The 26843-nt window shown below is 42.2% G+C and overlaps 1 protein-coding gene across 1 annotated transcript in view; it reads right to left on the reverse strand.

Moving 5' to 3' along the window:
- LOC124553531 (period circadian protein) overlaps nt 1-26843 on the reverse strand; it is a 197896-nt gene that overhangs the window by 47743 nt on the left and 123310 nt on the right. The window contains exons 10-17 of the mRNA XM_047127380.1: nt 23945-24058; nt 19870-20034; nt 19669-19787; nt 15715-15849; nt 9022-9177; nt 5910-6033; nt 2312-2628; nt 482-642 (exon numbers count right to left, since the gene is read on the reverse strand). Coding sequence (XP_046983336.1) covers nt 482-642; nt 2312-2628; nt 5910-6033; nt 9022-9177; nt 15715-15849; nt 19669-19787; nt 19870-20034; nt 23945-24058 — 1291 coding nt within the window. The remainder of the gene's footprint in view (nt 1-481; nt 643-2311; nt 2629-5909; nt 6034-9021; nt 9178-15714; nt 15850-19668; nt 19788-19869; nt 20035-23944; nt 24059-26843) is intronic.

Genomic DNA, 26843 nt, shown 5'->3' on the forward strand with positions numbered 1-26843 from the left:
GAGCGCGCACGGAGGCTTTCAGACAGTCGTTCTTCCCACGAACCATACGCGACTGGAACAGGAAAGGGAGGTAATGACAGTCGCACGTAAAGTGCCCTCCGCCACACACCGTTGGGTGGCTTGCGGAGAATAAATGTAGATGTAGATGTAGCAACTGCACATGTGAACATATTAGCCATATCAACGTTGCTCGGTTGTAGCTTCAAGAACATACACTTTCAAGATGTTTTAACATGTTCAATGGCAGTCAAACCCATCAAGAATGTTGTCGAAATGACTGTCAGTGAGGATGAGAAACACATCGATACATCACAAGAAAGCAAATTCCCAATAGAGGACAACACAGCTACCCGCATTACCGAGGTTCTGAGCCGTGCAAGTTATACGTCTGTCATGTTTTTATCTGACTGTCCTTTATCACTGAACCATCAATAGCGACCTCGGAAAGTTGCGGTACCGACCGGCAAAAAGCTGCACTCACCTTGCTGCTGCAGGAAGGCGGCGGGGGCGTGTGGCTGCTGGTGGGGGCGGGTGCCGCTCCCCACAGGAGTGGCATCGGCGGAGGCAGGCGTCGGAGCCGGCAGGTAGTACAGTGGCAGGATCTGCGGGGCCGCGTGGGAGCAGCCGCCCGTGCAGAAGTTCCTGCAGCAGACGAGCAGAGTTGTCAGCTGTGTACCAGTGTGTGTAACTGGCTCACCAGACAAAATCTTAGTGACACCACTCTAAAGAGTACTCTAGTCTCTGGAATTTCACACATTCTGTTTTAGCTTTAATTACCATTGAACTTTTGCTCTTAAGCATTACCCTGCCATAGTTAGGAATAACATTCTTATTCTGAAACTTTCTCTTGAATTGTTGTTGTTGTTGTTGTTGTTGTCTTCAGTCCAGAGACTGGTTTGATGGAGCTCTCCATGCTACTCTATCCTGTGCAAGCTTCTTCATCTCCCAGTACCTACTGCAATCTAAATCCTTCTGAATCTGCTTAGTGTATTCACCTCTTGGTCTCCCTCTACGATTCTTACCCTCCATGCTGCCCTCCAATACTAAATATGTGATCCCTCGATGTCTCAGAACATATCCTACCAACCGATCCCTTCTTCTGATTACTGTTCAAGGTTAAAATAGATGCAATAATGCCCTAAATATGAAACTGCTATCTTCACATTTATGTTGACTAGTTTTTAAGCTAATAAGTATGACTTTTGTGCACTGTTATTAATACTATAACAATGTCTTTATTCTATGTATTTTATTATGTACATTGACACGTTCCACATCTGAGTGACTTGCTCACATGGACAGATCTATGGAACAAGTATATAAATAAATAAATAAATCTAGTCATGTTGTGCCACAAATTTCTCTTCTCCCCAATTCTATTCAATACCTCTTCATTAGTTATGTGATCTACCCATCTAATCTTCAGCATTCCTCTGTAGCACCACATTTGGAAGGCTTCTATTCTCTACTTGTCTAAACTATTTATCGTTCATGTTTCACTTCCATACATGGCTACACTCCATACAAATACTTTCAGAAACGACTTCCTGACACTTAAATCTATACTCGATGTTAACAAATTTTTCTTCTTCAGAAACGCTTTCCTTGCGATTGCCAGTCTACATTTTATATCGTCTCTACTTCGACCATCATCAGTTATTTTGCTCCCCAAATAGCAAAACTCTTTTACTACTTTAAGTGTCACATTTCCCAATGTAGTTCCCTCAGCATCACCCGACTTCATTCGACTACATTCCATTATCCTCGTTTTGCTTCTGTTGATGCTCATCTTATATCCTCCTTTCAAAACACTGTCCATTCCATTCAGCTGCTCTTCCAAGTCCTTTGCTGTCTCTGACAGAATTACAATGTCATCGGCGAACCTCAAAGTTTTTACTGCTTCTCCATGAATTTTAATACCTACTCCGAATTTTTCTTTTGCTTCCTTTACTGCTTGCTCAATATACAGTTTGAATACATCGGGGAGAGGCTACAACCCTGTCTCACTCCCTTCCCAACCACTGCTTCCCTTTGATGCCCCTCGACTGTGATAACTGCCATCTGATTTCTGTACAAATTGTAAATAGACTTTTGCTCCCTTTATTTTACTCCTGCCACCTTCAGAATTTGAATCAACATGTAAGAAGCAATACCTAAAAAATAATAGTCAGGTAAGTTAGCACTTTTGTGAGACAATCCGTCAATAGTAGGTGTTTTGTGGATCTTCCTGACCTACCCAGTGATACGGGATAGGCAGACAGCCAGCAAACAACCGTAGCAATCGAGAGAAGGTGCGATCGGCAAAACTCACCCTCGCGTCTTGCAGGGCTGTGGCGGATGCAGCGGTGTCATCGCCACAGAGAACGGCGGCCACAGGCTCAGCCCCGCACCCTCGGCGGCGGCAGGCGACCGCGCCGGGGGCGGGCCCGGTGCGGCGGCAGGCGGCGGCGCTTCGTCTCGGAGGGGCACCGGGGGCGGCGGGGCGGCCGGCGGCGAGGGCGCGTGCGAGTGCTTGCTGGCCTTGAGCGGCTCGCCGTCCCACGAGTGGCTGCCGCTGCGCTTCGTCCCGTGGGCCGCCGCACCCGCCGGCACCTGGGCGGCCACTGCGGGAGGGGCCGCGCTCTCCACCTGCGAGCGCGCGACTGTGAGTCTCCAGTGTCGTACACCACTCGGCAGGACTGACAGCAGTCGTCTAATACGTAGGTGTATCGCCAGGTCTCCTGCAGTGTCGCGGAATAGTAGAGAGTCGGGAACGTGTCAGACGGAGACTTTCGTAGAGTGTCAGACGGAGGTGTAGCGTCAGCTGTACTGCATTTCGTAACTTCGCGTACGTCTGCCGTAACAACACGTAACCCTGTCACGAGAACACCTGAGGGGCGAGTACGACAGAGAAATCGGCAGTGTAAGTGGAACGAATGTGTTCGTTACGAACGAGCACGACGTCAGGACGACGCTCGTGCTTCCTTTAAATGCGCCGGCTTTGATTCGATTCGGGGCCGGTGCGCCTACTCGAGTCCAGAAGCGGCGCATTAGTACCGTCGGCTAACTTGGCGGGTTAAACAATATTTGAAATCAAAACTTTTAATAATAATTTCACCTATGCTCTCATTCTAATAATGCCTTATAAGATTTTCACTGTTGTACTCATACACAGTTTGGGCGCAGTGCCCACCGAGAGTCAGTAGGGACAGTATTTTGGAGAACAGTATTTTCGCAGGAAGTTTACTTTGCACTTGTGTACAGGCTGAATTTGCGAAAAGTTATACTACAATTCTGGTATGTAGAAATGAATAGCGTTGTTAAATTGTGGTGCTAATTCAATGAATAAACAAAAGATCAAGCGTACACAGTTGCCAGATTATTAATTATTATGTTTGTACTCAAGTAATAATAAATTCAGCCCCCAAAGCTAAGTACAAATAATGAAGGAAATTATTCCAGCAGGCTGCACTTCAAATTACTTTATTCTGCACTACTAGTGCACAGCACACTCTCAGGTGCATTTACAAACATAACAACAAACAATAATGAAAATAATAGAGCTACAATATAAACTAACTTGGATGTAGCGTTACACAAACATAGTAATTAATTATAGCAACAGACGTGGACACATAGTTCTTGTCTCACAAAAGAATCATATACTGTGAGTATTTGTCTGCAGCACGGTCACCACTGTTCATCTTTTAAAATGTAAGGTGCACAACATGATTGTGATGGTATTACCATACCATTAAAACACCACATCTAGCACCATGAAGACATACCTTGTACTGCGTAAGTATAAAACACACTTATACAAACATGGTCAGGGTATTGTCACATGTGTAAAACTGTGCACACGAAAACTGTGACCAGTATCAAGCCATGCACCTCACATTTTAGAAGATAAACACTGATGCCTTTGCTACACCCAAACATATGTGATATTTTGTTGAAGCAAGGACAAAGTACCCACATTCTATATTCTATCGCTCGAGCCTTGTCCCGCAGTTATGCAGGGTCAGCCATCACTAATCGGATTTGGGATGTTAATGTTTAAGGGGAGGCCGGATGATCTTCCTGCCGCCACCCCATACCACCCCCCCCCCCCCTCCCCCCCCCCTCCCCCGGGACGGAATTAGTGCACCCCAACTGTCGGCGTCAGAGTGTAATCCACGGAATAGTGCGAAAGTGTTCAAATGTCTGCGAGCCGTGTAACTGAGGCGGAACATGGGGACCAGCCCGGTATTCACCTAGCGGGATGTGGGAAACCGCCTAAAAACCACATCCAGGCTAGCCGGCACATCGGCCCTCGTCGTTAATCCACCGGGCAGATTCGATACGGGGCCGGCGCGCCTACCCGAGGCCAGGAAGTAGCGCGTTAGCACTCTCGGCTACCCTGGTGGGTGACAAAGTACCCACATCTGGTGGCATAATTTTTTCCACATGTTGTTTGTAAGTGGAATAAAGAACTATTGTACAGGTGGTTCAATGAACTTAATATTTTGCAGTACGGCCTGGTAGTATGATGTTCCTCCTCCAAATTTATTGGGGATGTGGTGCCTACCCAAAGAAAGTAATAAGTACAATTTTTTATAATCGATTCAATTCTGCGTTATCATCTGGTGCTATTAATTCTTGGTGATGTTCATTACAGTGAAACCTCTATATAACGTTTTCCAAGGGACCACAAATTCTGAACACTGTATAGAGGAAAACACTATAAAGAGGAAGGCTTCCAAATAATAATTATAGGGCATTACTGAAGATCTGGATACTACTAATCAGCTTTGACAAATGGTGCCATAGATGACATTTTAAATTTTCATAACACTGTAATATGATATTCATTGCAAATGATCAATGTATCAAATGATTAGTTTTTTGTAATTAAAACATGGGGCCCGGTAGGTGGATGGCTGAAAGTAAATGGATCAGTTTGTACTGTAAAAAGTTATAACAGATTCTTAAGATATGACGACATTGTCCAAAGTTGACAGGTGGTATCCCATTCTTCAGTTGACCCAATTATAGAATATGAGCCAGTCCTCAATACTTTGTACTCCTGTGGCTGCCACATTGTCATCCACAGCCACAAAGTCCTCAAACATGACAGAATCACTGCCTATTAATTCCTGAAACCCTTGCAAATCAAGTCGATGGCTTCAAATGCATACGTTTCGAATTTCCACAATTGTCAAACTCTTCCATTATCGACGATCTGTTTCCCATAATAGTGTTGTGTGTTGAGGGGGCCAGTTCAAATTGCTTCGCTAGCTCCGCGCGACCCACACCAGGAGATGCCTCCACTTTTTTAATAACAGAAACCTTCTCTTCCAGAGAAATGTTCTTCCGTTTTTCTCTCATGTCCACTGATGAAACCTTCAATAAAGTTATATCGAAGACACACTTTTACTAGACATACTGTCTGCCGCTCAGCTCACAGAATACACTACGAATACAAAGCATCGACTGAAATGGCGCCAAAAAGATCACAAGCAGATTGTGCATCACATGTCACGTGACCGGGTTCCGCTGCTGACATACGAAACACGCTTTCCGAGCCGGCGCACACTGTGATCCACAGAACGGAAAACGATGCATCTACATCCAGCCACTTAAACATTATAAAGAGGTAAATAATTGACCAGGGTTAAAAAAATATGAGCTTTACATGGAGGAAATTGTAATATAGAGGAAATGCAGTAAAGAGGAAAATTTAACATTGTTTATATGGGCTTTTAGTCGGCACTGAATAAAACGGACGTAACATAGAGGAAAACATATGGAGGAACGTTATAAAGGGGTTTCACTGTAGTTTGTTCTGACTAAATCACCTGGAAATCACAAATTTAACTTTTTTGCAAACTTCAGATAATGAATACAAAATTGTGACTAATAATCAGACGGTACTGTCAGAGACTCACGTGCGCCTTGTCTGCCAGCACCGGCGGCTGGCAGTGGTGGGGCCTCTTGCACTTCCCGTCGCCGCCTTTGCTGCGCTGCTCGCGGTGCCGCTGAACCATCCTCTTCTCCATGTCTTCGTTGTGCCTGCAACACACCCCGACCACTCACACTCTGTGACCCAAAAGTGGATCGTGCGTATAAAGCGAAACAATGGCAAGAGACTGCTATTTGTTGTCACTTACACTGCTGCTTTCTTTGATAATGATCAACAAGAACCAAATAATAGACTGCGCATGATAGAAAATGTTCTGAACGAGAGTTTAGCGAACATTTTTCTCCGTTTGAAAATCTCTGCAGACGGCTCTTTAGTACATTACATTCTGCACAGAAATTAGTCATCTTAGATTTATAAATATAGTCAATTGCCGTGCTTCATTTCTGACTGTATCACTATTAGGCATAAGAGTAATATGAATATAAACATGACATTATATGTATATTCTTCCTCGTTTGCTGTTGTCTCACTCAAGTTTCGTAGTTTATTAGGCAGACAGGATTTAAACGAGATAGCAGCAAACACGAAAGAATACATGGCAAAATTTTTATATTCGTATTATTCTTATGGTGAAGAGAATACTGCATGTGATTCACAAGTCATAAAAGTTCCTATTACCAACCATCTCTTCTCACAGGTAGGAAAAAATTCAGAACGTAGAGTTGGCCATATTGACAAACATCCCAAACAGTCTTGCCAGTCAGATTTTTGTAGTACATTGAAATGCTGCTACATTCGAAGATGAACAATATGGAATTTGTATTTATTTCGTTGGATAATGTACGAAAATGCAGTGGTGACGCAGAGGTTTTGGCACCAGCATTTATCTTTGTGCCTGCAAAGCATGCCTGTGTAGTGCTACATATATTCGATGGCAGAAGTTCGTTGTGGCAGCACCTACCAACATATTTCAGAACTTCCGCTTACTTTGCACTCGATTCTAAGCCGCAGGCGGGTTTTTGGATTACAAAAACAAAAACAAAAAAAGTGCGGCTTAGTTTCAAGTAAATATGGTAAGCTGAAACTGGTCAGTAATATAATTTATACGCATGGTGCATTACAGGAATATAACTGACAGGCTACATCATTAACACAAGACACTGAGGCTGTGGACCTGTACATGAAGAAATTATTTACACATGTTCCAACTCTCTGTGCTGTCAGGCATTAATTTACAGAAACATAATACCATGAGCACAGCAGGAGATTGCTGGGTTAACAGACGTCCCTCGTGTTCAATCACTTCACTTTCGATAAGCAGAGTTCAGAACAAAGTGAAGTTCTCACTACAGACAGCAGTCTGACGAGCATAATGGCTGCAATCTTTGGGAACAATTTAGAAAATAGGTTCTTCAGTCAATACCAAAAAATTACAGAAAATGTAGCCTACTGCTACGCATATGTTGGCAGTGTTGAGATACTGTGTCTGAAGCTGATGGCACGGATTGCGAGCGCACTGGTAAAGGTATCTTTCTGAAATTTGGCTGAATTACTCCTTGGACATCTCTGCAATGAGTAATAGAGCAATGTTTTTAAATTTTAATTTATTCATTAGCTATTGCAAAAAACATGAATAAACTGCACAACAAAACAACATCTTTGTTTCAAATGCCTGCCATTTCATTATTATTATTATTTTTTTTTTTTCTTCAAATTCCAAAAAACTGTACCTATTACTCGATGCACAACATGCTAAAGATTAAAAAACTGTTATTATTATTATTATTATTAATTTCAGATGAGACTTTCAGACTGCAGGACTTCCATTCTGGACGCACTTGATTTTGGACAGAGCAACTTCTGAGTTGCAGGGTAGGCAGTAGCGGGGGGATTCATGATGACTTAATCTCTTTAAAAAAAAAAAAAAAAAAAACAGGAAATGTTGTCTAAGAATCAATACATAAATGATCTATGTTGACTGCTTCATTAGTTTCTCAAAGAAAAAACTGTAAAAATCATTTACTGTATAGCACAGATGCTCAACCTTCTTAGGCTCAAGATCTACTACTCGCAGTTTCGTCCAGTTAAGAGTTCTACTGACACAAAAGTTTATACAGGTTCAAGCACAAAACAATACCATAGTGAAAATGAACGGTGTTAATTACGCAAAATGCATGAAAGGTAATTTTCTCCCCATAAAAGTTTGTAGGCTTACTACCCAATTTTCAAGATATTACACACATGAAAAAAAGTTTGGTGAGATCCTTGGCATTGTAGTCACTGTGGTTTGTGTTCTTGTGCTATTTTCACTGCAACTAAAGTAAGAGATGAGGTCACCTATCAATACAAACAGTAGTCTCAGTTTTTGCAACACAAAAGTATTTAACTGATCATTATGTCCATCATGCACATTGTTGTTTCACAGAAGCTGGAAAACCGAGGTTTGTGTTGTTGCCTAATGGAGTCAGATCTCGAACCCCGCCACCCCCACACTCTCGACATTGTACATCACACCTCACATCGCAGCAAATTCTGAGTGCTCTGCCCGCTCACCGCAATCCCCGCTCACAACGAGAGGAATTACAGCTCGCCGAGTAGTAACCTCACCCCACACGAGGGAAGACGGTCGCTCGGCGTGAGCCTTAAAGGTGGTGAAATACAGATGGAGATGAAAGAGATGGAGACAGTGTTGTCAGATTTACCACCTACAACTACTGTACGGAACTCTGTCAACAAATTGGTATTTTATGAAAACAGCTCTCCTGAACAGACTTCATACAAAGGTTTCAAAAGACCGACTCAAAGCCACGGCAACTGACCACTCAGTTGTGACTGACAGAGCACCACTGCTGTACAGGCCGACTGAGGAGAACTGTCACTTAAGTGATGAAACTACCAATATATTTCAGCCACCTACATATCACTCCTGTAAGGGCACCGATGATGAGATCAGACTAATTTCGGCACGCACAGTGCCATTTAAGCAGCATTTTTCCTTCATTCGATACAAAAATGGAAGCAAAGAAATCCTGAAAAGAGGTAGTAGAGGAAGCTCCCTTTGGCAAGCAGTTCACATCGGTTTGCACAGGATAGCTGCTCAGACTTAGGTGTAAGCGAGTGAGGTGCTGCCAGCTGACCTGGAAAGCAGCGCCTCAGTGAGATGTGGCGGCTTGTAGTCTCCCTCGGCCTCTGCGGTGTCGACACTGACGTTGTTGGCAGACACGCCGGCAGATCCCGACCCACTGCCAGAGTTGGATCCAGAGCCGGTGTCATTCACCGGCGACAAGCAGTTCCTGCAAAAACAATTTGTAAATTTCTTATTCGATTCCGACTCCGGCCAGCATATCGTAGTTGAAGACTCATTATAAGTCAGATTGTTAATGGCACCAACATACTGTTTGAACAGTGACAATGTGATATGCTGCAATAGGCTATAGGGAAACATGGGTAAATACACTACTGGCCATTAAAATTGCTACACCAAGAAAAAATGCAGATGATAAACGGATATTCATTGGACAAATATATTATACTAGAACTGACATGTAATTACAGTTTCACGCAATTTGGGTGCATAGATCTTGAGAAATCAGTACCCAGAACAACCACCTCTGGCCATAATAACGGCCTTGATACGCCTGGGCATTGGGTCAAACAGAGCTCGGATGGCGTGTACAGGTACAGCTGCCCATGCAGCTTCAACACGACACCACAGTTCATCACGACTAGTGACTGGCGTATTGTGACGAGCCAGTTGCTCGGCCACCATTGACCAGACGTTTTCAATTGGTGAGAGATCTGGAGAATGTGCTGGCCAGGGCAGCAGTCGAACATTTTCTGTATCCAGAAAGGCCCGTACAGGACCTGCATCGTGCGGTCGTGCATTATCCTGCTGAAATGTAGGGTTTCGCAGGGATCGAATGAATGGTAGAGCCACGGGTCGTAACACATGTGAAATGAAACATCCACTGTTCAAAGTGCCGTCAATGCGAACAAGAGGTGACTGAGACGTGTAACCAATGGCACCCCATACCATCACGCCGGATAATACGCCAGTATAGCGATGACGAATACACACTTCCAATGTGCGTTCACCGCAATGTCGCCAAACATGGATGCAACCATCGTGATGCTGTAAACAGAACCTGGATTCACCCGAAAAAAATGACGTTTTGCCATTCGTGCACCCAGGTTCGTCGTCAAGTACACCATCGCAGGCGTTCCTGTCTGTGATGCAGCGTCAAGGATAACCACAGCCGTGGTCTCCGAGCTGATAGTCCGTGCTGCTGCAAACATCGTTGAACTGTTTGTGCAGATGGTTGTTGTGTTGCAAACGTCCCCATCTGTTGACTCAGGCATCGAGACGTGGCTGCACGATCCGTTACAGTCGTGTGGATAAGATGCCTGTCATCTCGACTGTTAGTGATACGAGGCCGTCGGGATCCAGCACGGCGTTCCGTATTACCCTCCTGAACCCACCAATTCCATATTCTGCTGACAGTCATTGGATCTCGACCAACGCGAGCAGCAATGTCGCGATACGATAAACCACAATCGCGATAGGCTACAATCCGACCTTTATCAAAGTCGTAAATGTGATGGTAGGCATTTCTCCTCCTTACACGAGGCATCACAACAACGTTTCACCAGGCGACGCCAGTCAACTGCTGTTTGTGTATGAGAAATTGCTTGGAAACTTTCCTCATGTCAGCACGTTGCAGGTGTTGTCACCAGCACCAACCTTGTGTGAATGCTCTGAAAAGTTAATCATTTGCATATCTCAGCATCTTCTTCCTGTCAGTTAAATTTCGTATCTGTAGCACCTCATCTTCGTGGTGTAGCAATTTTAATGCCCAGTAGTGTACAATACGTGCAAGAACTAAGTGGGAATAAGGGAGACAAAGAATGAAGTACTTGGATTAAAAGGGGTGGAAGACAGGAATGTAGTCTTCTACCAATTATGTTCAACCTATACATTGAAGAAGTAATGACACAAATTAAAAAACATTCAAGAATGGAACAAAAATTCAAGGTTAAAGGATATCAGCTATAGGATTTGGTGATGAGAATTGCTATCTTCACTGAAAGTGAAAAAGGATTACAAGACCTGCTGACTGGAATGAACAGTCTAATGAGTTAAGAATATGGATTGAGAGTAAATTGAAAAAAAGAGGAGAATAATGAGAAGTAGCAGAAATGAGAACAACAAGAAACTTAATATCGGGACTGGTCATCACAAAGTAGATGAAGTTAAGGAATTTTTTTAGCTATGCAGCAAAATAACCCATGACGGACAGAGCAAGCAGGACATAACAACCAGACTAGCACTCGCAAAAAGGGCATTCGTGGCCAAGAGAAACGTAAGCCTAAATTTGAGAACCAATTTATGAGAATGTATGTATGGAGCACAGCATTGTGTGGTAGTTAAGCACAGACTTTGGGAAAACCTGAACAGAAGAGAATCGAAGCATCTGAGACGTAGTACAGAAGAATGTTAATAATTAGGTTGACTATTAAGTTAAGGAATGAGGTAGGAGAAGACAGAGATTTGAATACATCTGACAAATAATTGAGGGTGCAGTATGAAAATGCTGCTCGGAGATAAAATGGTTGGCACAGGGTATGATTTCGTGGTGTTCCCATCGAACTAGTCAGGAGACTGAAGACTCCAAAAAACATTTCTTTTACAATATTGGTCTTTTGCTCGGATTTGTGCCATATTTAATTTCTTCTATTTTGTGCTAACACTTTTGTCTCCACTTACATGTGATAATAACTTTAACGTAAAACGTGGGTTATGCTGCATAGTTGAAATCAGTGAGGTGATGCTGGGGCATTGAGAGACCAAAAGTAGTCGATGAGTTTTATTATTTGAGTGGCAATATAACTCACAATACCTGAAATAGAGAGGATATAAAATGAAGACCTGTAGTAAAAAGAAAATTGTGTGGCTCCAGGTGCTCCGCTGAATCGTCATTTCCATTTTGTGCACAATATTTCAATGGCTGACCAAGCCCTTTTCTTCAGGTTCTGAAAGTTTTGCTTTTATTGTTCTCACTGTCGGTCGGTTGGTCGATTCGCAGGGAGAGTACCAGACAGCGAGGTCACTGGTCCCGTCGGATTAGGGAAGGACGAGAAAGGAAGTCAGCCGTGCCCTTTCAAAGTAACCATCCCTGCACTTGCCTGAAGCAATTTAGGGAAAACCTAAATGAGGATGGTCCGACACGGGTTTGAACTGTTGTCCTCCTGATAGCGAGTCCAGTAGGCTAACCATTGTGCCACCTTGCTCGGTGTGTTCCCACTGTCTGGACTCCAATTAGATTCTGAGTACACACGACAGCAAAACTCACGGCTCATGAAGAAAACAGCTTGATCAGTTATCAAAATATTGTGTACAGTGTGGAAAGAAACTGGCAAAACACCCATAAGCACACCATTAATCAATTGTGCTGAGAAAACGTGAGAGATCTCTGCAAGAACAACATTTATAGAAGACAGAATTTTTTTTTTCCATTCAATAGAAGTTTCTGTGTTAGGAAAACTCTGAGGGCATTTGTTTAGGTTGCAGCATTGTATACAGGGTGTTACAAAAAGGTACGGCCAAACTTTCAGGAAACATTCCTCACACACAAAGAAAGAAAATATGTTATGTGGACATGTGTCTGGAAACGCTTACTTTCCATGTTAGTGTGTCGTCTGCTCTTCTGTCAGTCTATGCAGCACCCAGAGACAACAAAGTTTCTTTACTAGCAAATGAATTGCTAGTGCATTTAGCACTAAGGTATCGTCTATCTGCCAATAGGTCACTCACCTGTCTTCTTCTAGGATTTTCCCCACAGAATTAATGTTTCCCTCCATAACTGACGGTCATGGCCTTCTCATTCTCTCAGCATCCTCCAGAGTCCCTCTTTGGAATTCTCTGTACCACCAGAATATAGTTCAATGATGTGGATACACATCACTGATTACAAGAGTCAATTCTTCAAAGCACTGATCTACGTTTAAACCACGTGTGAAGTTGTATCGCAAAACTCTTCGAATCTCACTTTGTCACCACGACGCCATAGCAACCACTTAAAACTAACCCTGCTAGTGATCAACTTGGCCCACAGACTTGGCACAGCAGCTAAAAATGCAAGCACGAAGTACTCTCAGAACACAGCAACAATTAGTGTCCTGCGTCTTATTGTTGTGTCATATTGCAAAAGTTTCCTAGCGCCCTTGTACTTTTGCAGATGACAACATCTGAAATCTGGGTGAAGGTTACAGGCATTGTGTCACAACAAACTGCAAGGAGCAGATTACTGAATGGTAAGTTGAGATTTCGAGTTGCCGTGCACTATTTATTGCTGAAACCGTAGCGCAGATCACAGAGACTTTCACAGTGCAGAGCAAGCAACAGTCAACTGGGACCCGAGTGGCAATCTGCGATGTTCATCTCTGAGTCTCACTTCTGCTTGTGGCAGTCATATTGACATCAAGAGCCCTTATGCAGCCTAGTGAAATGTGACAGGAGACAATGATTTTCAAGGTGCACAGGCCTCCAACTCCTCTGTTACCCTTTGCCTTTGATGGTCACACTTTTGTACTGCAGGTCTGATTTGATAACTGATGAAGGGAGGCTGAATGCTGGCTTGTGCGTGGAAAGAATGGCAAGTAACGAATAACATACTCCAGCAGGATTACACAAGACCCCGTACTGCAGTGGCCTGCCTCGTCCCCCAATTTGTGACTTGATGGGGAGGTGTGTACTTTCAAACCAGACTCCAGACTCCAGCCTCACAGACTCACAGAGCATGTCTTTCAGGCATGGCAAGAAATTTCTCAAGAAGACATTCACAGGCTGTTTGCTTCCACACCACAATGGAAACAAAAGTGTACTCATGCCTATGGGGGTTACACATCATGTTGTTGATGATGATGATGATGATGATGATGGTCATCAGCTCTGAACGGAATGAAAGTTTCATCCTTTAATCTTTCCAGACTCAAAATATTAAAAATTATTTTTTTTATATTTCCTTGTGTCTATTAAATTATTAGACATAAACTAGACACAACAATATAAACACATATGGTGTAGTTACAAATGGAGCCATTGCACATGAAATGTCATTACTTTCCGTGATACAGTAAAACGGTAGTTCCTTTCTGCTGTTAGGCATAGGGCTACTTGACACGAAGCACGCTCTCATCTGCTTCTGTGAAGTTCCTTCTTTGTGCTAGAGTGTACACAGTGCCTTAAGCTGCTATGCAATGGTAGATGTTTTGCTTCTATTGCGTGTTTTTCAGGAACAACAGTTTTATATTTTTTTCCTAATGGTTCTTTGTTCCCATTCTCTGACATAAGGCAAGACAACAGTGACTTTTTTGTTCAGAAATCAAGATCACTGTCTTCAGTTAACCCATTATCTCCACTTCCACTGTTACTGTCAATCCAAGCCAGCATCAGATGAAACCCCTTTATAATGGGACACCAAGTGTTCATTATGTAAAACTGGAAATACAACAACCTGTCACTGCTACTCACGTTGCGTTTAGAGTTGCAGTTGCTTCGAAAGGAACCCCTACAATAATTATGAAAATAAATACATAACTTTAATTATTAATACAAAACCCGGAGTATAAATTTGAGCAGAATAGTTTTTTTTTTTTGTATCTAATCCACGTGCAAAACATCTCTTTTAGAAATAAATTCAATCACAGCTCAGAAACAAAGACCATCATGTACTGCATATGGAAATGGCTCCTACATTTGCTCATCTAACTGCTAATATTCAAGACATATGAACTAGTCATAGCTGCAGCCACTACAGGGCAGCATCTAGTGGACACATGAAAGGTGGCTACAGATGTAGATGCTGTGCGGCTACCACGTTATGAGAAAATCCTAGGTCAATTCAAACACAACCACATCATCTGAAAATGTTAATATCTGTTACACGGTGAGCATATCTGCAAAAGTTTGATAAATATCTGGGTGATGCTTGATGGTGCTTTCTATATCGGTCAGTGGAGCATTGCAAAAGATAAGAAATATCCAGCGAAGGAATTCCAGAAAAAATTACAAGATGGCCAGTAAGAATCAAAACACATCAGCTGTAAGACGGTAAAACTGAATGTGATTGGAAATACTTATGTAAATAACCATCCATCACTTTTACCAATGTTGAAATGTCAGGGAGAACAGCAACAAAACTGTGATGACGAGATGTACACAGTCCACAAAATTAAGCAATTACACATTTCCTTATTATTATTATTATTATTATTATTATTATTATTATCGTTGTTTTTATAAAAAAGGATAATGGAGGGTAGTGCCAAATGAAGTGGTTTACAGGAAACAGTGGCCTACTATAGGTGCAATACGTAAGAACAGGATTTCTTTCCTTGCCCGCATCATGACAACTGAAATCAGATTAACAAGAAGAGTTAGACAAACTATGGAATCTGAAACAACATGTAGGATGAATCACGGAAATTAGAGAGGATACAGAAGAAGTAGTGGACAAAGGACTAGCCTGGATGATCTGCAAAACGAAACACAAAAATCTCAAAAAACTGAAAAACAAGAAAATGAGATTTAAAAAAAGAAACAGACAACCAACACGCATTAAATGTGTACTTACAGATGACGAAAAATGAAAAAGATCAGAACACATGAAACGATATTGGAAACTCCCAAGGAACAAAATGTACTTATCGAAGAAGATGGCCAGATAACGTTTGACTAAAGTGGTCCAATGAGGCCACAAAAGTACTATTTTTGTTACTACCATAATAAAATATCACACTGTGTCCAGATGAGCAAGCTTGCAAGGCGTTACCTGGTGGCACGGCTGTCGTTGGTAGCGGCGGCAGCCTTGGTGTCTTCGTCAGTGCTGCGGCTGGTCGGCTCCAATGCCATCAGCCGCTCACCGGAATCGTCTGACGGGATCGTCTTCGGTTTGCTCTCGAAGAACCTGTGGGTGTACAATACTGTCACAATCGCTACTCCGAAGAGAAGGCACCAGATAGGGGACATCGAAGATAGCCAAAAAACTTTTCTAACTCTCAGACCTTACAGAACACACCTCTTCGATTTTCTTCACACTTACAGCATTTAAATGCCAGTGTCTGGACATCAGTTACCTTAAGCACCCAAACTGTAATAGTTTTGAAACTTGAAACTTCCTGGCAGATTAAAACTGTGTGCCGGACCGAGACTCGAACTCGGGATCTTTGCCTTTCACGGGCAAGTCCTCTACCGACTGAGCTACCCGAGCACGACTCACGCCCCGTCCTCACACCTTTAATTCCGCCAATACCTCGTCTCCTACCTTCCAAACTTCACAGAAGCTCTCCTAGCAGAACTAGCACTCCTGGAAGAAAGATACTGCGGAGACATGGCTTAGCCACAGCCTGGGGAATGTTTCTAGAATGTATTCATTCTGTAATAGTTTTGTCTCGTGTCACAACATTCTATGCAGATTTCGGACTTCCTCAATCAAATTCTTTGAGCATTTCCATGCACGAGCTTGTTCTTGAGCATCAGTGAAATTGTGCAAAATCCAATGAGAACCGATTTTTTCATACTAAATGTACATGTAAAATCAAGCAATCTGCAGGAATTTTGCAATAAGTTGTTTTGGTCAAACTTCACAAATTTGTTTAGTGGTAGAACCTCACACTAAAATTTTGCAAATCATTTGCAAACAGACATTTTTAGAAAATGTTCAATTACCGAAAGTGTCTCAGAATAACACGTGGCACTGTTGTCAAGTTATGGGTTTATAAAAACAACAAAAAATTCAACTGTCAAAAGCCTTCACACAGAATTTTGATTTCAACAACTAATGAAATCTTCTGTTTATGCATCAGTTTTACACACGTAAGGGACACCTGCAGACCTCACATTACTCTGCAGCTATCAACTACGACAATGACTGCAGGACTGCACTTTCATATACCTAGAGTCATGCTACACAGTACGCTCAGCAATTGGGTACTGGGTGTCCATAAGGCGGACAGTTTTTCTGTGTCCACTCATGCACCCAGACAGTTTAGGGACGATCTTATGTGTATAAAATTCTGTGCAGTCAATACAAGTTAGTCAACAAACAATGTGAGTGGCTTTGAAAATTGATCTACAACTGCAGGGATAGAAACTTAGGGGTACCCCTAATGGTTTGGGCACATTACACGGCTCGAAAAGCACATTACGGAGGTTAGGAGGGTGACGGAAAGTGGCAGGGGTGGTGTTGGGAGAATATTGGGGAGAGGGGACCTGGTTTCAGGCACCAACTTCAAAACTGTCTGTTATATATGCATATTTGCCAACTTCCATAGATTCAGTGTATCACGAATCAATTATTCACGAGCAACTTTTGCCGTTATCTCTGAACCCACTGATGAACTTTTTCTGTGGCATCTATTACGGTGGTTTCTCTGCTAAAGTTCTTTGGGGTATGTCAATGAGGGGTGAGGGCACGTAGATGATAAGCACATATGCACAAGTTCTGAAAGAAAAGAAAGTCTATGCATTCTTCCTATTCATTGCAGCCCCATGGTAGAGAAAAACTTTACTTTCTTACAGTGTGAAATGGTGTGCTATTGAAAGGAGCTGCGTATACAAGGTAACTCAAAAAGGACTTTCCAGTTTTGGAATGATATAGAAATTTATTGAGATAACTTACAGAATCAGTATATCCATCATTTTGTAGAAAACAATCTGAAGTTTCACATATAAGTGTCAAGTGTCATTTTGGTTCGGTTTCTGATGCAGCAAATATCCCACTGGTAATCAATTTATTTGCACACTTGTTCCAGAAAATGAAACATAACTCGTGCAACGGCAGCATAGATTCAATTTTTCAAGTCGACTAAATTGTTTGGTATGGGAGGAACATACATACGGTATTTAATGAAACCCGAGACAAAGAAATCCAGTGGTGTCATCCTAACTTGTTCGACATTATCATCAACGTGCAGGTGACCTGCCGATTTACAACGCCGCAGTGAACGACCAGTCTCAACAAAGTTCTTGTGCCAAGAATAAATTGTAGGCCTGTTCGCAGGTTCTTTTGGTGTGAAATTTACAATGAACTGTTGTTGCAGAGTTCGTTTCATGAAACAGAAACAAACAATGAGCACGCTCCATACCAGTGAAAGTAGCCATTTTAGTTGTGTATTATGCTGGCACTCTGGTGGCAGAATAGGGTACTGATGCAGTGTGTGGATCAAACTTGGGGTTGTCTGCTACAAAATGATGTCAATCAATTCTGTAAGTTGTCTCAATACATTTCTATATCATTCCAAATTTGTGAAGTCCTTTTTGATTCACTCTTTGTACATAATAAGAGAGACGGAGAGAGAGACATATACAAAAGCAGAAATAGTTTGTATGTGTGAAGTACTTCACTGAAATATAAAGCTCCTCTCATACGTCTATTCAGGATTGGAAGATAACATTTTTCCGTTACTAAAAGTGAGCAAACTATGCTGTCTTGCCAAGAGTTATCTGCGCCAGACATTAAATTCTATGGGAGAGTCGTTTTTGCAATTACAATTCCGTGGGGCAGATTCCATACAGTTTATGAATTGCATATAATTTACAAACAGGTTTAGTGAGTTGGTATTTCGTTCATCAAATAGGTTTTCCATCTTCCACACTTTTAGAACATATATTAAACAACTGGTCTTCAAGTGATTGTGCTGAGAGCAGAATGAGTTTTGAGTAACCTTAATCACTTCGGCTTGTGTAAAACTTTAGTATTCTCAAGGTACAAAAATAATTGTAAAGTCAATGCAAATCTGACACTTTATTTCACATTCACACCTTTCATAAATTTAATTAACTGATGTACCAATTTTGTAAGATAGCAGAAGTGATGAGCCCGTGGCCTAGCAAAATGCTTTGTGCTGGAGTAATTAAACAAAATATTCTTATGTCTAAATCAAACAATTTTTTCATCAAAACCACTTCTGCAAGTAGTAGATGTTCATAAACAAACCACTCTTTGATTTAATAAATTATTTTCAGGTCTCAGAAGGTATGTTCCATGAACATCTTTGAGGGCAGGTGCTTGTCATTCTGTTACATTTTTTTATGATACTGTAGTGTTACAAGGCCACAATGCAGTATAATAACTTTATGGAAGAATACACAAGAATGGGTTTATATCTTGGTAATCAGAAAAAAACTAAATTATATTAGGGTGATTCAAATTGGACTCACAAAAGGGCAAGTTAAGCAACAGCCAATACTAAATTATTTCGCTATTCATATGCGGGTGTCTGAAGAACTGTAACTGAGAATAGTCAAGATTGCATTACATAATTTTAAGGAAGGGCTACCTTTTCATGGGACTCAGTGGTCACTAAGTAATGCAACACAAGTAACTGACATTTATATACAGACACCGTACGGACTTGAGAAAATTATTGTCTCTGACCTACTCTCTCTTGCCTTATCCTTCATTTCAATCTTCCCTTGTCCTAACTTCAGTTGGGTCCCTGCCATCCTGGGGTCGGAGTGACTTGCCCTTTCCTTTTACCCTTCTCCAAAATACCCCTATCTCCTCCCTGAGGAAGGATCTTTTAGATCCGGAAGCTAGACATTATGTCAATTTTACTTTTTAATGGCTATCAGCAGTTCTACAAATTTCACCTCCTGACGGTAAATTCCTGGCCCAATTAAGTTCCAAGACCTTTTGCGATACTGTCAACAACTCACTGAAGCTGTATTTATACATTGAGAACAGAGCCCGGAAGCAGAGAAACGACACAGCCACACTACGCACCTCTGGATGTTGTCGTTGTAGTTGAGCTGGTTGTAGCTGGGCGGCGTCTCTGACGACGACTTGCTGTCATAGTAGTTGCGGTGTGGCGATATCTCGCCCAACGTCACAGAGCTGCGTTCCTGTGGGCAGAAGCTCGTTAGTGGCGGCACAAGCACCTGCCTGCAGGTCGAGAGTTTGCTACGGATGAGTGGCGGCACTTACAGAGAAGTTGGCTCCGATCCGGTTGGCAGCGGCAGCGGCGGCCGGATCGACACGCAACTCGGGCTTGCCAATCTCGCCAATGAGTGACTCCATGAAGCTGGCGAGGTCCTTGCAGCGCTTGGAGACGTCGCGCCTGTCCGTGCCGGGCTCGCCGCGGCACACCTCCTGCACGGAAGACATTGATGTATCAGCCTTAATACGGAACAGCTGTGAGGGAAATGGGACAAACGCAAAGACGAGAAGATGGGAAACAGTGTACTAAGGATTAAATACTGAATTAAGATTGGACACGGGATATGCCAGACAGAAGTGGATTGACAATTACAGCTTATATCCGTGCAGTGTCTTGTTAACTGTATCTCCCTCTTGTCATGTCACAGTGATGTGTTCGACCTTACGTATGGTGCAGGATCCGATGTCAATTTTCAGAGCTATAGTTCGTCTCTTGTGGATTTTTGGCATTCTTGTACAGTTTTGAGTAAATCATTGCTAACTGAAGGATTTAGCTTCAGTTTTATGGTTAGATTTTGTGGTTGGTGAAATTAATAATGTTTCACAGAAACACTCAAGTGTGGGGCACTCACTGTTTATGTAACATAAGTTCTAAAATATATCTAAAAACAAAGATGATGTGACTTACCAAATGAAAGTGCTGGCAGGTCGACAGACACACAAACAAACACAAACATACACACAAAATTCAAGCTTTCGCAACAAATTGTTGCCTCATCAGGAAAGGATGAGGCAACAATTTGTTGCGAAAGCTTGAATTTTGTGTGTATGTTTGTGTGTCTGTCGACCTGCCAGCACTTTCATTTGGTAAGTCACATCATCTTTGTTTTTAGATATATATTTCCTACGTGGAATGTTTCCCTCTATTATAACCATAAGTTCTAAAATATTACATAAACTGTGACTTTTTGTATAGAAACTAAAATGACTATGAATTTAAATCAATGTGAAATGACTGTTTTCATGTGAGGGTTGAAAGCCAAATAATAATGGAAAATTAATGACATTTTATAAAATGAAAACCTATGAACCAAATCTGAATTATAATCGATATTACCGGAAATTTTGAGAAAATGCCCTCTCACTCCTCTTCCAATGAAAAAGATACTGTCAAGACTTGCACACGATGATTACGAATGTAAAATTATGAACAAATTACTTGTAAATTAACTAAACAGAAATCTCATTTTTCAAACACATTGCTACGGAACTGGGGTACACTATGTAGCCTTTGGGACTTTGGACTGACCTGAAGTGAATAAGTTTCTCCTTGCATGTTAAAGTACAAATTGTACGAAACAGTGTTTTGTTGCTTTTGTTAAAGAGACCCTCAACCTACCCATCTTGATACCCAGACCGAGTATTTAACCTATAGCATCGCCACTCGTTTCACTGGCATTGTGGGGATGTATAAGGGGCAGTCAAATGAAAACGAGAGTGACGGGAAAAATAAGTAAACTGTTTAACATTTGAAAAGTAATCACCCAGGTGCACACCTCTTCATCCAAAGCGAATCGACAGCCACAAACGTCTTTCTTCAGGGCTCCAGAAATATGGGAATTGCACGGGGAGATATAAGGACCGTATCGAGGGTGTGTGAGAGCTTCCCAGTGAAACACCTGCAGCATACTCTAAACAATTTTGGCAACACGTGGGCCTACCCACATACAGTCTTGATCTGTCCCCATTTGGTTTCTACACTTTTGGAGCCCTGAAGAAAGACACTCGTGGCCACTGATTTGCTTTGGATGAAGAGGTGCATGCCTGGTACAACTATGGTTCTGTAGATGATTGCAAACATTTTTCCACGAGAGCAACGAATGCCTCGTCTTAAACAGTGTGATAAATGTATTAACACGAGCCAATTGATGACAAGCGAGCAGAGATGCACATATGGCCACCTGCTGATTTTTGTGCTTTCGGTTTAGAGCACGTTGTACCCATACATGGAATTCTGAACCTTACCAACTACATGCAAATGTCTCGTGATGGTGGAAAGGTCACAGTCCATCACGTCTGCCAGTTCTCGAGTACACCAATATGGATCATTGTGGAGTAATGTGTTTAAATGATCTTCATCAAACCCTAAAGTCTTCTTGAATGTGGAGAGTCACTCACATCAAAATGATCCTCCTTAAAAAGAGAAAACCATTTTTTTTTCATGCTCTGACCACTGACATTACCCCCACACACGGCACAAATATTTCTGGCTGCCTCCGCTGCTGTCACCCCTCTACTGAACCCGAACGGAAGAATCTGTCAGAAATGTTCCAATTTGACCACTTGGCACTGCATTTTCTAGCCATCCACAGCTCCAATCACTATCTCCAAATGACAAAATGTAAACTCAAATAGCAACAGTGAACTACAAATAAAAAATGACAATCGGTAAATAAACCCATGTTGTTGTTGTTGTTGTTGTTGTCTTCAGTCCTGAGACTGGTTTGATGCAGCTCTCCACGCTACTCTATCCTATGCAAGCTTCTTCATCTCCCAGTACTTACTGCAACCTACATCCTTCTGAATCTGCTTAGTGTATTCATCTCTTGGTCTCCCTCTAGGATTTTTACCCTCCACGCTGCCCTCCAATACTAAACTGATGATCCCTCGATGCCTCAGAACATGTCCTACCAACCGATCCCTTCTTCTTGTAAAGTTGTGCCACAAACTCCTCTTCTCCCCAATTCTATTCAATACCTCCTCATTAGTCACGTGATCTATCCATCTAATCTTCAGCATCCTTCTGTAGCTCCACATTTCAAAAGCTTCTATTCTCTTCTTGTCCAAACTATTTATCGTCCATGTTTCACTTCCATACATGGCTACACTCCATGCAGATACTTTCAGAAAAGACTTGCTGACACTTAAATCTATACTCAATGTTTACTAATTTCTCTTCTTAAGAAACGCTTTCCTTGCCATTGTCAGTCTACAGTCTCCTCTCTACTTCGACCATCATCAGTTATTTGGCTCCCCAAATAGCAAAACTCCTTTACTACTTTAAGTGTCACATTTCCCAATGTAGTTCCCTCAGTTTTTATTTCTTCTCCGTGGATTTTAATACCTACTCCGAACTTTTCTTTTGTTTCATTCACTGCTTGCTCAATATACAGATTGGATAACATCGGGGAGAGGCTACAACACTGTCTCACTCCCTTCCCAACCACTGCTTCTCTTTCATGCCCCTCGACTCTTATAACTGCCATCTGGTTTCTGTACAAATTGTAAATAGCCTTTCGCTCCCTGTATTTTACCCCTGCCACCTTGAGAATTTGAAAGAGAGTATTCCAGTCAATATTGTCAAAAGGTTTCTGTAAGTCTGCAAATGCTAGAAATGTAGGTTTGCCTTTCCTTAAATTTTCTTCTAAGATAAGTCGTAGGGTCAGTATTGCCTCACGTGTTCCAACATTTCTACGGAATCCAAACTGACCTTCCCCGAGGTCAGGTTCTACCAGTTTTTTCCATTCCTCTGTAAAGAATTCGCGTTAGTATTTTGCAGCTGTGACTTATTAAACTGATAGTTCGGTAATTTTCATATCTGTCAACACCTGCTTTCTTTGGGATTGGAATTATTATATTCTTCTTGAAGTCTGAGGGAATTTGGCCTGTCTCATACATCTTGCTCACCAGATGGTAGAGTTTTGTCAGGACTGGCTCTCCCAAGGCTGTCAGTAGTTCTAATAAACCCATATCACCCATAGCACCCAGAATATCAGCACCCAATACAAAAATGCTACGAACTTATGCACCAGCCTAATAAAAATCACGTTACCTGCGATAATTAATTTTGAAGTACTTACTTTTTTTTAAATATTGTGATGAAGTAGCAATGGTACGTGTAGCACCAACAATTTGTAACTGACAATGGCGCAATGCACAAAATGCAGTGGGAGAATAAAAGAGTCGTCTATAGCCGTGGATGAAATACGACACCCTCTCAGTGATTCTTTACTGGTCTCCAACCACCTTGACACAAGACGTGACAACAACAGAATGCCGCAGTGCCTGGAAGCCAGAGACGGGACGGAATCCGGTCCCAGCTGCACACTACGCCTCGCCTCACCTCCTGCAGCACCTGCAGGATCTCCTTCTGGACGGCCTTGCTCTCCTGCAGCAGCTCCTCACCAAACATCTCCTCGTCCTGAGCCTCCGCAAACACGTCTGGGCAGCTCGGACCCTGCAAGCACACGCCTCTCAGTCACACATACAGTTCGCTAATTATATGTTCATTAGAACACAACTGCCACCTCTCACTATGCTATGGAATGACTCCTTTTTATACACTACTGCCCATTAAAATTGCTACACCACGAAGATGACCTGCTACAGACACGAAATTTAACCGACAGGAACAAGATGCTGTGATATGCAAATGATTAGCTCTTCAGAGCATTCACACAAGGTTCGCGACACCTACAACGTGATGACATCAGGAAAGTTTCCAACCGATTTCTCATATACAAACAGCAGTTGACCGGCATTGCCTGGTAAAACGTTGTTGTGATTCCTAGTGTAAGGAGGAGAAATGCGTACCATCACGTTTCCGACTTTGATAAAGGTCGGATTGTAGCCTATTGCGATTGCGGTTTATTGTATCGTGAAATTGCTGCTCGTGTTGGTCCAGATCCAGTGACTGTTAGCAGAATATGGAATCGGTGGGCTGAGGAGGGTAATACGGAATGCCGTGCTGGATCCCAACGGCCTCGTATCACTAGCAGTCGAGATGACAGGCATCTCATACGCAAGGCTGTAACGGATCGTGCAGCCACGTCTCGATCCTGAGTCAACAGATGGGGACGTTTGCAAGACGACAACCATCTGCACGAACAGTTCGACGATGTTTCCAGCAGCACGGATTATGAGCTCGGAGACCACGGCTGCGGTTACCCTTGACGCTGCTTCACAGACAGGAGCGCCTGCGATGGTGTACTTGACGACAAACCTGGGTGCACAAATGGCAAAACATCATTTTTTCGGATGAATCGAGGTTCTGTTTACGGCATCACGATGGTCGCATCCGTGTCTGGCGACATCGCGGTGAACGCACATTGGACGCGTGTATTCGTCATCGCCGTACTGGCGTATCCCCCACCGTGATGGTATGGGCTGCCACTGGTTACACGTCTCGGTCACCTCTTGTTCGCATTGACGGCACTTTGAACAGTGGGCGTTACATTTCAGATGTGTTACGGCCCATGGCTCTACCCTTCATTCGATCCCTGCGAAACCCTACATTTCATTCAGCAGGATAATGCACGACCGCATGTTGCAGGTACTGTAGGGGCCTTTCTGGATACAGAAAATGTTTGACTGCTGCCCTGGCCAGCACATTCTCCAGATATCTCACCAATTGAAAACGTCTGGTCAATGGTGGGCGGGCAACTGGCTCATCACAATACGCCACTCACTACTCTGGATGAACTGTGGTATTGTGTTGAAGCTGCATAGGCAGCTGTACCTGTACACGCCATCCGAGCTCTGTTTGACTCAATGCCCAGGCGTAACAAGGCCGCTATTACGGCCAGAGGCAGTTGTTTTGCGTACTAATTTCTCAGGATCTATGGATCCATATTGCGTCTAAATGTAATCACATGTCAGTTCTAGTATAATATATTTGTCCATTGAATACCCGTTTATCATCTACATTTCTTCTTGGTGTAGCAATTTTAATGGCTAGAAGTGTAACTACATTAAATTTCGTCAGTGAATAATATGTCATAATGCTGCACAATTATTTTATACAACTTTTTTTTTCTTTTTACACTAGGGGTTGAGATAAATTTTTAATTATGACCCTGTACTGAAACTGGGGAATAACTCACACTCATGTCTAGTAGACAAGACTATACACCACTTTCACAAACAACATGATACACATACAATTTATTGGGTCTATGTTTTTGCTCTCTCTCTCTCTCTCTCTCTCTCTCTCTCTCTCTCTCTCTCTCTCTCTCTTCCACATACCTCCCACCTCCCCAATTATGTACACTAATATTATACCTTCAAAAATTATTCTATGGAGTTGGTGGAGTTGCCAAACAAATATTATGTTAGTTTGCACTCGAAGTTAATTTCACTATCTATCAAATTCTGAATACTTCACTTCTTTCTGTGTTAGATTAAAGCTCAGTGAATCATTTCATTTTATGATATTACCACATACACTTGCATTTTCAACTTGTGGAAGTCCATCGTTCTCATGGATGTGGGACACCAGCTGACGATACAAATAAAGAAAATGAACCACCAGAGCTGTATCATCAAAGGGATTTATTTAAAATTACTAGTTTCAGCAGAAAACTTCCGCCATCTTCAGGTCCACTAAAACCAAAGGAGTACTTTCATTCCTTGGGCCGTGTATCACAGGACGCATATAATACTAGTTGTCATGGGCTACATACATCAGAAGTGTATATTCTCTACAATGTGCTGTCACCACTGCCAAATACTTTGTACAGTACACACTATTGATGTATGTAATCCACAGCAACTAGTACTATATGCAGTCTGTGATACACAGGCCAAAGAATGAAAGTACTCCTTTGGTTTTAATGGACCTGAGCATGCCGTAAGTGTTCCAGTGAAGCTAGTCATTTTAAATAAATTCCTTTGATGATACAACTGTGGTGGTTTGTTTTCTTTATTTACTTGTGTTTTCTGTCAATGGCAACATATTAAACAGGAAACACTTTCTAAAGTTCTGCAAAATATTGCTTATTTGGTCACAAACTGACTTTCTTAGGACATTGTCAGATGACAACTGAGTGTTGCAAATACAGATAAAATAAGATGCAAAAGATTGCTGTCATATAGTGTGTTTACAAAGGAAAGTATTACATTTTTATGTACAAATTCCAAGACTCTTTAAAAAGGCTTCTGCAGAATGTATTACTATCTACTTTATAGAATATTCTTCTGCTGAACAAACACTTTATTTACTCTGGATGGACTGCCTTAAAGGA

The sequence above is a fragment of the Schistocerca americana genome, chromosome 11, assembly GCF_021461395.2.
Source record: "Schistocerca americana isolate TAMUIC-IGC-003095 chromosome 11, iqSchAmer2.1, whole genome shotgun sequence".
In the NCBI taxonomy this organism is placed as follows: domain Eukaryota; kingdom Metazoa; phylum Arthropoda; class Insecta; order Orthoptera; family Acrididae; genus Schistocerca; species Schistocerca americana.